This window comes from Peromyscus californicus, unplaced genomic scaffold (genome assembly GCF_007827085.1).
Source record: "Peromyscus californicus insignis strain IS unplaced genomic scaffold, ASM782708v3 Scaffold_11__1_contigs__length_118956290, whole genome shotgun sequence".
Classification (NCBI taxonomy): Eukaryota; Metazoa; Chordata; class Mammalia; order Rodentia; family Cricetidae; genus Peromyscus; species Peromyscus californicus.
This window is the reverse complement of record NW_026294402.1, coordinates 58,021,566-58,035,332: the sequence shown is the minus strand read 5'-3', so window position 1 is coordinate 58,035,332 and position 13,767 is coordinate 58,021,566. Positions and strand designations below refer to the sequence as shown.

General features: G+C 44.4%; 1 protein-coding gene across 3 annotated transcripts in view; it reads left to right on the top strand.

The window, feature by feature from the left end:
• Map2k5 (mitogen-activated protein kinase kinase 5) overlaps positions 1-13,767 on the top strand; it is a 256,460-nt gene that overhangs the window by 48,513 nt on the left and 194,180 nt on the right. For all 3 annotated transcript variants that reach the window (XM_052763441.1, XM_052763433.1, XM_052763451.1), the window contains 3 exons: positions 4,495-4,564; positions 8,716-8,756; positions 9,665-9,732. In XM_052763441.1, the coding sequence (XP_052619401.1) occupies positions 4,495-4,564; positions 8,716-8,756; positions 9,665-9,732 (179 nt within the window). The remainder of the gene's footprint in view (positions 1-4,494; positions 4,565-8,715; positions 8,757-9,664; positions 9,733-13,767) is intronic.

Sequence of the window (13,767 nt, the reverse complement as noted above, 5' to 3'; positions counted from 1 at the left end):
GAATGGGGGTACCTGGAGACAGGGGCCAGGGCTGCTGGGTAGGGCCATGTCTGAGCAGAGGTCCCCAAGGGCAGCCAGTGCAGAGGGAGCATGGGAGCAGTGAGTGAAGAAGCCGGAGCTCTCTACTAGCTCAGCAGTCTACTCAGTACAGTAACCCTGTGTTCAGTTCAGTGTTGGAGGAGTGGGGCCCACCTGCTTTTCAATTCCTAAATAGTAAGCATGTGTTTCGTGCTAAAATGAAACATTTCTCTCTGTTACTAATAACCTATGGTCATTGGTAAGTCATTTGTCTCATCTGTTGAACAGAGATGAATGGGGTAGAGGTGTGGGAAATTAGATAAATGTATGAGATATGCAGTGCTGAGCCTGACATGTATAGGTGTTTTGGGGGAGTGAGGGTTGTCTCCCTGCTAATAGAGAATCTAAGCCTTGTAATATTAAACTGTGTTGTTTTGAACTCGGTTTTTTTTAATGTGGTATATTTCCATGAAAAAAATTAATTATTGATTGAATTGTGCTGTTATAACTAGAATTGGGTTCATAACAAATAGGAACACTACTTGATAAACTTGCAAACAAACAAAGCCAAAGATTGTACTTGTTACCCCTTGTTGGAGATTAATTTTATTATAGGATAACTACACTAAACTCGGCCACATCCTTATTAAAACTGTTTAAGGGTTTTAGAGACCATCTCAGAGAGACTCTGAAACCAATCCGAGCTGGTCCTGGAGATTCCATTAGCTATCGTAAAACTGATTAATCTTTTACCCCCTTAGCATATTGATTATTGCTGCAATTACTGCCTGTAATGGATTATGCGAAGGACACTGAAGCAAATAGACTTTGTAACTGCTGCCGCCGGCTTTAGTTTGGCGCCTGCCCTGTACTTTCTGTACATAATCTTTGCGTTTTAAATGCTGGAATGCTTCTAAGGTAGGAAGTGTCGGGCTAAGTGCTGCTTCAGTGTTGGGAGACAGACTTTCTGGGTTTGAGCTTACAAAGTCCCTTCACTAGTGCAATTGCTGCAGTTTAATTTCGGAGTCCACAGGCACCCTGGGTGATGAGGTGAACAGAGAAGGTTAGGTGACTTCCTGAAGGCTGTGCACAGTAGGGACTGGTAGAATGACAGTCCAGTCCCATTTCAATCGATGCATCCTTATCAAACACCCACCACGTGTAGAGCATGTGTTGAAGTGATAAAAGCCAAGACATGATAGGTGGTCACAGTGTGGCTTTTCTGTTCAACTCACGTTGGCTTTCTTGGTGTCTGAGGTACAGGCCTTCACTGTTACTACTTGTTTTTCTTTTGTTTTGTCAAGCCAGAGTCTTGCCTTTGCCATCACTGATGATTTTATGACTGTTTAGAGCCAAAGGGGAGAGAACGAAGGAGAGGTTCTGCAGAGATGCAGGGCCTCAGCCCTAACTCCAGCTGGCAGTGCAGTGGTTAATTGTGGTCTTTGCTCTTTTCTTCTGTGAGGCTCACTGGTCCCCATCTTACAGCCCAGCAGTGTGAGACACAGCAGGGCATGGCAGCATTGCTTCATTGGTGCCATGTGTCAGGAGACAGCCAATGGTGAGGCTCCCAGGAATGAGCCCTCCAACTCTTGAGTGCCTTGTTCACTTACCTGGGCAGCAGCAGGACTAGCAGCCTGGTGGCCTAGAGGCCTGATGGGAGTGCTCTGTGTGTACTACACATGGCCCAGGGTTTCTCCTTGCCTGTAGAGTGTTGGCTGTGCGGCAGCCAGAGCTCAGGCTGGGGCCTGTGGCCTCTCAGCAGCCCTGCTACTCAGAAGTCACTTGTGCGCAATGTGCTCACGCCATGGGTTTGGTTACTACCCGACTCTCTGTGTGTGTGTGTGTTTCCAGCTCTATCCTAGGATAGCAGCAGGAGAAAAGACATTGGGATTTGGGAGAGATGTAGAAAAGGAAAAGCAAATCCTAATTAATTGTTTGAGAAAGTCTTAATCAGCACAGTGTGTATCATTGCAGTGAGATTCCGTTAATCATGGTACAGAGAGCTGGGTATAGATTGCCTACATTTTTCACATTGGTTACAAACATATATGTAGTTTTCCAGTTGATTTGGCACAGTGCTAAGATGAAAGGGAAACGTTTTTTTATTTATTTTGTGAGGTAAATAAATAAAGCTGGAAAACAGGTCAATTTCATGCATGCAGGGTTTTATAGTAGGGAGAAAGGCATTGCACCTGTTCTGACCCTTCGCACTAAGGTTATTTGTTTTCAAACTTGACCCCAAGCACCAGTTTCAGAAAATTCTGTAATTAGTTTGTTAGATAAAGCATAAGGATATTTTTTTTTCTGTTTTCTAGGACCATGGCGAAGTAGAAACCTACTGTACATAGCAGTTAATTAGAGAAAAGCATTAACTATAGGCACCACCATGGCCCTGTCTTGTATCAGTATAAAAAGGCAGGAATTTTTTTGACAGCCACTGATTGGAAAGTTGCTTGCAGCCTTCCAGAAGCACGGTACATGCTGTGGATCAATAACCGGCAAATTTCCCATTAAAAAGAATACCTGAGCAATGTTCCAAATAGCCACTGGCATCTTAATTTTCCACGGAAACCTCAAATACTTGTGTGCCAAGGACAAGTCATTTTCGGACAATTTTTCCAGACTACTTGTTAACAGTTATTGCTGTCCCAAAAGGTTGACAGCCGACATGATTGATATTTCACTTACCTGTCGTCACCATGTGAGTAATGGTGTGCGCGCTGTATTTCTGGCTTTTCAGGAGCAGCCTCGTGTTGCCTTCGTATATTCCAGAGTGATTTGCACGTATTTATGTTGTGCATGTTTAAGTTTTTAGGTCCATAGAAAGAGAGAATTGCCTTCCTTTACAGTCTGAAAGCCGTTGCTGGGGAGGCCACGCCCATCTCAATCATAGCGAAGAGTCCCTCCTGAGCCCTCCCATCACGTCTGCCTTCACCATCCTTGTTTGCAGTGAAGAAAGCCTTGGATTTCTCAGCTTCTGATCCTCACAGTGATGGAGAATTTGGGGGCCTCTGCATATTTCTAAGGAAAAAGATTGATTCTAAAATAACTTTGATCTATATAAAGCTAATAGAAAGACATTTTTTAAAATTAATTTATTTTATTTTATGTGTGTTGATGTTTTGTCAGGTCTCCTGGAACTGACAGTTAGGAATTATCATGTGGTTGCTGGGAATTGAACTGGAGTCTTCTGGAAGAGCAGCCAGTGCTCTTAACGACAAAGTCATTTCTTCAGCCCCAAGATACAAGGCTTTTTTTTTTTTTTTTTTAGCACGTTAGTGAACATGATAATCAGTTTTCAGGAATTTCCTGAAAATGTGATAGTTAAGTGATATATGTATCTTTAAGTATAAAAGCAGCTAAGATGAGAGAGGGAGAGAGTTCTGCTTTTGATAGGCCCTTAAAACACAAAAGTCAGAGTGGAGAGAGGGCTCAGCAGTTAAGAGCACCACTGCTCTTCCAGGGAACTGGGGTTTGATTCCCAGCACCACACGGTGGCTCACAACCATCTGTGATTCCAGGCCTTTTTCTGTTCTCTGCAGGCACCAGACATGCTAGTAGTACACAGACATATATGTGGGCAAAACACTTAGACACATAAACATTTTTAAAAACTATTTTGGGCCAGTCAGTGGTTTTCCTTGTAGGTATTTTTTTTCACGAACATCATTTTCTTGTTTGTTCAGTTTAAAAGAAATATAAGAAGTACAGAAGGCATCTCCAGGTATAGGTGAACAAGTGATGCAGGCAGTGTTCCAGGAAAAACGGATGGGACCTCGGTTCAGTCTTCTTTGAACTTTGGAATTCTTTTAGGAAGGGCAGTGAGCTATTGTTTTACTCAGGATCATAGGTTTTGTGTGCCTAGAATTTTACAATGAGTTTTGATCCATCTTAAACTGTGCCTAAGGCTAAATTATACATCAGAAGTAGATTTTCTAGAAGGGGACTATCTTTTTACGTGGGGATTCTGCTGTCCGTGGTTGAATAATATGTTGTTCATTGGTCCCACAGTCTCTGCAGCTTCTGTCTTCATTATCTGTGTTTTTTTATACACAAATGTGCATGTTTGATTAACTGACATGTGGATTCAAGCCAAATATTGAGCCTATTCATTTTGCTTTACAAAATTCAGAAGAAAAGGACAAGAGGCAATTTGAATAATTTCTATCAAAATGGTTTTTGTGTCATTTAAAATATATATCATTCTAAAGTATGATAAATACTAACATGGGAGCTTAGTTAATACTGTTAGTCTAGAGATAAATGGTGGTATGGATGATAACCCTGTACTGGACCTCCAAATCCTGACTATATTCACTGTAGTAATTTTTTTGTGCAAATATAAGGAACGTGTTCTCAAGACTGATATGTACATACCAGCCATTTACAAAAGTGCAATGAATTTAACAGCCCTCAAGTGTCTGTCCTAGTGTCCGTTACATTACTGAGTAATTTCTTTCTATTATCTCTTTGCAGTATTATTCCACAGTAATGGAACAGCAAGTAAATGGCCAGCTAATAGAGCCACTGCAGATATTTCCAAGAGGTAATGTTGAACAAATTCTAATCAACAATGATTATTTCAGCAAACTGTTTCATCAACAGTTATGTTTTCCAAAGGTTTAAATGCACATAACATGATGTTTAGCTCTTAATTTGAAAAAAACAAAAGAAGTATTCATTATCATGGGGGATTGCAAGCTATATTATAGTTATAGCAGATAAAATATCTAATCTGCTAGAGTAAATTAAACTAACTAGATTGTTTTTTTGTTTTTGAAGTACATACTCACATTCACTTAAAGAACTCTTTGGGAGTCCACATGATTCTAAACCAAGGCAAATGGATGGCTTTAGTTCTGGATTTACAAGTCGTGACTCATGGTGATGGTCAAAGCTGCCATTGAGACGGGAGCTAGGGTGGAGGCTCTGAAAAGTGGGAATTCTAGGACAGAGCTTTGGGAAGTTGATGTTTGTCCTGAGCTAGGGAGGTGTTTTCTAATTAGTGGGGCATCTTCTTCAATGGCAGTTGGTTAAGTCTCCAAATACCTGAGTGGACGAGGGTGAGTCTCAGTGGGAATCTCTCTCAGGTTGGGTCATACCAACCTTGTGTCAGCTATGATTTTTTCTATTATGCAAAGACCTCTAAAAATTTGAATAACAATGCAAAGAGTGACTTAGTTATATAAACCAGTCCATTTTTAACTGTTATTTTTGTCCCACTTGAAATCCATGTTTTCTAACTAATGGAACAGACCAGGAAACCCTCTAAGTAACTCTTCTAGAAATAGCTTAATTGAAATAATTAAAAGTTAAACTCACCTTCTTTAACTGTACAGATAATCATGGTATGAGTTTTCCAATTAAACATTCTAGACTTTCATTACCTGTAACTCAGAAGTTTGAATGGCTCAATTAACCAGTGGGCTCTGTTTGCAGAGATGGTCTCCAAAGGCAGCTGGCTTGGCCAGCCAGGAAGGAGATCGGGTTCAAGTGCAATATTCCTCTTTGGGCGTTTGTGTGGGCAGTGGAACCAGGGGGCTTATTTCATTATTAGTAAGAACTTAATGAAGGGCTAAGTGAGGGGATAAAACTGTGCTTCTTAAGCTCAGTGGTCATCCAAAAGAAAAGTATGATGAATCCGGATTCTGTGGTGCTTGACTGAACAGGCAAACGGGGAGACTGCTGTTTCTTTGTAGATGGCCCCTGATGACGACACAGATTATTTCCTGGTTTTCTCAGTGACTACAGAATTAGGGCAGATTTAAAAATTATTTCCTCCAAAGAATAGTGTTTTACAGGCTGGCAGTCTTGTTCATTTGCTCCTGAGCTCTGTTATGGCAAAGCCAGGTACAGATCCCTGAGAATCTAGTCACCAGGCTGGAGGGCTTTTCTTTTCAATAAACTGTTTCCTTCTCTCCATGGGAAACCTTTTAGTTGAATTCCCTCTCACCGTATGGGCAGCCTCGTGGTGTTACCGTTCCTATGCAGAGCCCCCTTGGTGACGGTCATTCTGAGATCTCTGTTCTCCCTTCTGCTCTCCCAGCAGTTTTACAGTTAGGGTCTACTGCTTCCGTTGTGTGGACTGTTGAGGTTCAGAGAGGTGAAGTAACCAGAGAGCCACACAGCTCCTAAGTGTTTAGTGGACTCTTGAGTGAGGGTTGGCTTAGATTACGGTTTGGTTCTGGGGAAAGGCATCTAACTTCAGGTACCAGTGAGGTGTGTGAGGGGAGTTTGGAGGGTTTAGTGTTAGAGTGGAGAGAAGAGGATGGTGTAAAGACAAAACTGTGAGATGCTGCTGTCTCCAGAAGCCCCTTGAGGCTTAATGCATATTAAACGTAGTCTCACCAAGCCACGCTGAGAATTCCAAAATGTGACGTCATCCTCTTTCTGGGGTTCTTTTCTGTGCTGTAATTTGGGTCTTTGGTTCTTTTTGTTGTCTTGTGTTTTGCTACTTAACTACCTCACTGCTGATGAGTGGGGTGATGAAATGTATATTTGTTCTGGTTACATTTTGTCAACTTGACACAAACTAGAGATCCCTGGGAAGAGGGGACCTGAATTGAAGAATTATCTCCATCAGACTGGCATGTCTGTGGGCATTTTCTTGATTTCTAATCGTTGAAGGAACCTAGACCACTCACTGTCTGTAGTGCCAGCCCTGGGTGGACTGTCCTGGGTCTTAGAAGAAAGGTCTCTGCAGACATGTGAGTCTGGAAGCGAGTCAGTTAACAGGGCTTCTGACTTCTGCTTCAGCTCCTCCGGGTCTCTGCCTTGGCCTCTTCTGATGATGGACCGTAACCTGTATGCTCAACAGACTGTTTCCTCCCCCAGTTGCTTTTGCTCGTGGTGTCTATCACAGCAGCAGAGGTGCAGGCTAGGACAATGTACACTTAGAATGTGGCCATGGCAGGAGTTCCCTTGACCTTCCTGGTTGGTCAGAGGGTCTCAAGCCCTACAGGCTCTGTGCCTAGGCCCCATGTGAAGAAGAATCTTCAGACTGAGCAGGTTGGTGGGACAGGAGATAATGATCTGACTCTAACCACACATTCTCCTCATTCCAAGTAGCACTGGTATCTTGAATAGTATTCCACTCCTAGCTCATGGCCAAGTCTTCCCTGTGGCTCAGAGCTGTGTTAAATATTAATAAGTATGAAAATTGGCTAGCATTATAGGAACTGCCTTTTTAACTTCAGGATATATGAGGTTGCTAGGCTTTTGAGTGCAACATGGCTGTTTAGATTTCTAATCACAAAGGTTTGAAGAGGCAGTTGAGAAGCAAGCAGGCTTACGGTTAGAGAAGATGGCTGGGGTCTCGCTTAGTCCTTGGCTCACCACCCTTTTTCCTGCAGAGGCAACAGTCTGAGGGAATACTGAGGGTCCTCCAAGAGCTGGGGAGCAGATGTGTGCAGCTGTTGTTTTGTTCAAAGAGTTATTTTGCATTTTAAAGAGAGATTTGGAGTCTTAATGAATTAAATATCTTATGTACTTAGAGAAAAAATAAAAACATTTATTCGTGTTGAGGTATTTTTGGGATAATACTTTGGAATAACTTGATAAATTCATTTTAGAACTATATTTATTTATTTATTTAATGTGTATTTGTGTGCCTGACCATGTGTGTGTGGGAACTGGAGAAGGTCAGAATAGGTGTTGGATGCCTTGGAACCTCTGGGGTTAGAAATGGTTGTGAACCACCATGTGGGTGCTGGGAATCAAACCTGGGTCCTCTGGAAGAGCAGCCAGTACTCTTAACCACTGAACCATCTCTCCAGTCCTAATAAAATAATCAATTCAAATTTACTCAAATCCCCGAGTAAAACTAACCCACACCTTGTAATTATCATGCATGTCTTCTTAAGCAGCTCGATTTCTATTGTCAGAAACAGAGAAAGAAAAAAAAAAATCAAATCCACCCTTTCCTAAGCAATCAGTCAGAATTGACAGCCCCTTACCACCCTGTTGTAAGGCACTCTGGTATTTGAACGGAATCGGTCTATAACATGGCTAGAACGCTTTGTGTTTTAAACGTGATGAAGAAGCATCTGCGGGGTTAGAAGTGTCTCACTTGTCACCCAGGGTGGTCCTGGGAAATCCCTGTCATTTTCCCTGGCCCTACATTATCCTCAGCGCTAAATAGGAGCAGATATCAAGAAACCTCATTAAGTTGTATATCTGTGTTTTTAGTGAATCTGATTGCTTATGGCTACATAAAATTTGAACATACCCAGACTTGCATATTCCATCTTGGAATCTATAGCAATCTTTTTGGCATTCAATGACCCTTTCCCCACCCTCCCCAACACCTTCAGAGCAGCAAAAGCAGAGACCGCTGTTTTGCACATCCTTTGACTGCACATCCTCAGGCAGTTCAGGGGAGTGAGGGAAGACTGCAGAAATCTGAGCCACGGGAGGAGTCCCGTCATTTTAGCTCAGCTAACGTGATTTTGGTATGTTTTAAGCAGAAATTGGAATTCCTATGAAGTGGTGTCAGAAAGTTCTCTGCATTTAGAAACGCTCACTCCTGCCAGTTAGGAACGCGGTTCGTAATTCCCACCTTGGGTCTTGGGGGCCACTTTTCAATCATTTCTCTCTGCTAATTTTGGTGTCACCCTCATTTCTTTTTAAACGATTCATTTTGAGCAAATTTGTAAATGGCCCTGATGTGTTCTACAATTTAGTCAATTACTGTTTCAGCCTGCAAGCCTCCTGGGGAACGGAACATACATGGCCTGAAGGTACGAATTTCAATAATTGTTTCAGTAAAGTTAGATGGATTTGTAATGCTGTGTTCCACTTATTGAAATGTCAAATAAAACTGCACTTTCTCAAGCTCTGACAAGCAATCTTTTTTTCTCTGTTTTGAGTGGTGGGGTGGAAGGGCGACATCTGTATTTGCTTACGCTGTGTATGTACTTGGATCCTGGGCCTTTGGTGCTGTATTTTTTCAGTCATTTGGAATTGTTTTGTTGGTCAGTTTCTCCAGGATGATCCTGGGGTCTGTTCTCTACAAAGATTCATTTGAGTGAGAACATGGACTTCATTTTGGTGATTAATTAAGCACATAAACATATTGCACACAGGGTGCCCTCCCTCTTCTCTCGACATATTTATGTTTGAAACACATATCTAGTTAATGCCTTTTCATTGTTCTGCGTGTTTTAAATTCTGGATTTCTGCTCAAGGCTTCACATATGAAAGAAAAGCTGGCTATTTTATTAGGCTCAAGTGTTTTATAATTAATTACTTGGACCTCATTTTCTAGTGAATGAGAAGCAGTTGTAGAGCTGGAAGGGGGTGGCATCCTGAGGTTTGCTACTAACCCCCAGACACACGCTTAATGCGCTTTCATGGGCATCCCGCATTTCTATTGTTCTAGATAGTGAGCTGAGGTTTTCGCCCCTCGGTTTCTCTTTCTTACAGCACTATTTAAGTATTTGAATAATGCCAGGGAGAGGGGATTATGTAATATATGGATTGTACAGTTCTGTAACCTATATACTGAATACACTCCAACTGTGGGTCTGTCTAGCAACAAGCTAATTAACCTTCATAGTGAGATGAGACATTGTGTGGTGAATTATAGGTTAATTAGAACTGTGTCCTCAGAACACAAGGCTGATCAAACTTCTCTCTTTACTTATAGGTGAATACGCGGGCTGGACCATCTCAACATACCAGCCCTGTGGTCTCAGACTCACTTCCAAGCAATAGGTGAGGACAGACACGGGAATTGTACCCTGATGCTATCCTCTCTCCGGGGTTGGGGGAGGGGTGGGAAGGGGCTTGGTCAACACGTGTCTGTTCTGTAAGGTAAAGAAGTGCAGGTGGCTGTAAAGAGAGTGGGCTAGCCAGATAGCCCTCTGCATATTGGCTGATGAGAAAAAAGACAGCGTAGAAAGCTGAAGTTAGAGGTAGATGAGGTGGCCCGTGGCCAGAAGATAAAGTGCCTGCCAGGCAAGCGTGAGGGCCTGAGTTTGGATCCCCAGCCCCCATGTAAAATCCAGATGTGGCAGCACACATCTGAGTCTCCAGTTCTGGGGAGGTGTAGCCAGGTAGCTCTCAGGAGCTCACCGGCCAGCCACCCTAGCTGAGTCCATGAGCCGCAGGTTCAATAAGAGACCCTATCATAAAACATAAGACTGTGAGCCATTGAGGAAGATATGATATATGAACCTCTGGCTTCCGCATGTGCACAAATATGTATACACACCCACACAAACATACACCTTTACCACACACACCCATACACAATGAATGAATGAGTGAGTGAATGAATGAAGATACAACAGGTGGAATTGACATGTTACACCATTCATTTTGTTCTAGAGTAGTTTTGCCCGAGTCTCCGAATTGTGTAGACTGTTCTGTGCCTGTCTCAAGTCTTGGTGCAGTTACAGGCTGTGTAATACTTACCAAGTCTGTTTTGCTTGTCCATCTTTTGACAGTGTTATTATCTGCTGGCCTCTTCACTAGACAGAGTCAGGGAAAGAGTCAAATGGTGACATTTAACTTGACCGCAGTGCTGCTCATTAATGGCATCTTTGGTTGTCCAGGAGATTAAAGCTACTGTAACAGGAAGATCATTTTTGTTAATTCATGCTGGCATCACCCCACACTGGAGCAGATCTTAAGCCTTTCAAAGTCTTCTTATGTGCCTGAACTTAACTGCCACACTATGGCGGTACTCCGGTCAAAGGGGTGACTTGGGACATTTTGTCTGTGCGTCCAGTTAATCTGCTAGTAAACATCATATTCCTCACTGTGGGGCGCAGAGTCACAACGGTGACTGAAAAGCTGACAGAACCAGAAAACCCTTCTTCCATCCTGCACTGAAGGTCCCTGGCCTCTGGGCTCTAGTCAGTGTGTGCACAGCCTTTTACGGGCTGAGATGCAGTCGAGGCCTCTGCTTTCCTCTCGTGCCTTTCTGTCCTCCTTTACACACAGCCTTGGGTCTGTGGCTGTGGGTTCTGGTTTGACTCTGGCTCACCGTTTTGGAGGCTGTAAGTCCAGCTGGCCTGGCACAGGCTGTGTGAGGGCTCCTTGTCGGCTATTCTCCTCATGGTGGGCCCATCTGTAGGGGTGCTTGCATCTTAATAACGGAAGCCACAGAGAGACCCCTGCTCCTGTGATCCTGCCCACTCTTTTATTTTCTCTTAAAAATGTAAACATTTTCTTTTATATGCATGAGTGTGTGTATGTATGAAACTGCAACACATGTGTGTCCAGTGCCCACTGAGGCCAGAAGAGGTGGTTGGAGGCCCTAGAACTGGAGTTACAGATGGTTGTGAGCCTTCACCTGGGCTCTGGGAACCAAACCTGGGTTCTCTGGAGGAGCAGTAAGTACTCTTAACCACTGAGCCATCTCTCTAACCTGTATGTTTTTCTTTAATTTTTAAGCGTCTTGCTGTGTAGCCCAGGTAGACCTCAACCATGTGGTAATCCCCTTGCCTCATCCCCCCAAGTGCTAGGATTACTGGTGTGTACCATCACACCATCTCCACAGTCCCAATTGGCCTAAGAGCCCCTCCACTAGGTCCCTCCCCTAAGCTGCTTCAGTGGTTTTTTACTGCGGTGTCAGTATCGACCCACTAACCTTCCAGCCGAGGACACCGGGCTCTAACAGTTGGTGTCTCCTTGAACAGTTGGTTCCACCTTAGAGTGCAGTTAGCTAGCTAGTCACCAGCATGTCACCTGCCTGGTCATGTGGGGCAGATGTTCGCTTCTCCACAGAGGGCTTGGCCCTGCCGGACACTGCTTTGCATTCACTCTCTCCATACTGCCTGGACATGTGAGTCATGGTCCTGTAGAGTAGAGGCATGTGGGTAGAGGACTCCTTGTTCACAGAGCTCCAGGAAGGTAGAACCTTTCACTGGTACCACTGATTCCAGAAAAGATGGTGTGCACACAAATGGCATGTGAGCCCTGGGGAAGGACAAGGTTTTCCCTGGTGTCTTAGATTACACTTTCGTTACGGCATAAAAAGCCAGATGGAATTGCAAAGATTTCAGGTCAGAGAAGCAGTGTTACTTCCAGTCTTCCACATCATTGTAGCCACAAGTGAGGATTAGCTTGGGGTAAAAACTGTCACGTCTCTTCGTGAAGTGTTGTGAGACTCTTGGATCGGACGAAGCTTCACCACCTGGTTATCTGCCGGTTTCATCCCGACATCTTCACGTGGGGGTCGGTATGGCAGCCTCCCGGACAGTAAGCACAGGAAGGGTTCCTGTCATGGGAAGAATGTTAATTGAAAAAGTCCTCTGGGTGTTTTTAACATGTTACCCTACGTTGGCCGTGTTCTGTGCCCCAGGTTGATAACTAACCAGCAGGTATTTGAGTGCCTCTTATTCGTTAGTTGCTGTCCTAGGAATATGATGTGGCAATAGTGTTGTGAAGGAAGCACATGCGTGCAGAGAGAAACACTAGACAGGAGTATGTTTCCATTTAAACTGAGTCCTCAGAGCTGGCTCCTTGGGGAAAGTGAGGTTTCAATCTAGACCTGATGCACACAGAGGACCAAGTTATATCACAATAAAGACGTAGAGCTAGAAGAGGTGCCTACGGCAAGGCCCTGAGGGGAAAGAGCTGGTATGTTTGCAAGTGGACTGGTTGGCCGGAGCAGGAGGAGAGGTACCAGGTCAGAGCAGGGTGTGGGAAGTTGGGGGAGCAGCACAAGGGTTGGGAGGCAGGGCTGCAGACAGGAGTCAGGTCACGTGGGGCCTGGACGGTCCAGCCGGCCTTTCCTTTCCTTTCCTGGCCTGGAGAGCCACAGAGGGCTGTAGGGGCGGAGGGCAAGCCAGCCCGGCATTGGTAGATACTTCGCCTGTGGGAGCAGGAGGAGGGAAGCGCCAGCCTACCTTGCTTTCCTTTGATACTCCGGTGCTTTGCCAAACGGACACCCAGGCTCTTCCCAACATCTGGGCTAGGGATGCACTTTTGGGCCAAGGCTGCCCCTTTGTTTTCGTTCAGGTCCATCTTAAGAGGCTCTTTCTTTCTGAGCTGAGATTTGCCGCCCTTCAGCACCCACTCGTAAAGATGGAGTTTTGTCCCCAGAACACGACTGTTCCCTCTTTCAGCTGAGCTCTTCATACAATCTTCTCTCTTGTACCACATCCTTCCAGCAGCCTGCACCTTCCTAGGAGCTCTGCACCTGCCCACTTGCAGCATCCCTCTGGCTGCACAGATGCTCCAGGGAAATCTCCACAGTCCGCTGTCGGTCTCCTCTACCTTAGCTGAGACAGCCTTGCTAATTGTAATAGTCAGCTCTTTACTATAATGGAATACCCAAGATAGTTCATTGTGTTGAGATAAAAATTTACTTACCTCACAGTTTGGGGCATTGAAAGCCCAATGGCCCAGGACAGGCCTTGGTGATGACTCCTTGTGCCTGTCCCTCCTCATTCGGAGTGACTGATACAGGGACCAGAAAGAGTGAGACTGGGTTCTGCAATCCCTTTTGAGGACACACCTCCAACTTACATATTCATCTCCCACTAGAATCTTTTCAAAGTCCACACCCTCAACATTGACACTCTAAGGTGGACCATTCGAGAATAAACCAGCTCCAAACTGTAACCCTAAGGCACAGTTCTGAGGCACCATTTCCTACTTAAGGATGAAGTGAGACCTCCATGGGTCTTGAGGGGTACTGTGTGCATAGACGTGCTCCATGCACTTCAGCCTTGCTGGTGAGCACGTGGTACCCACCCTGTCACTACGGAGCCTGCACATCTATCTGGTGCTGCCTCA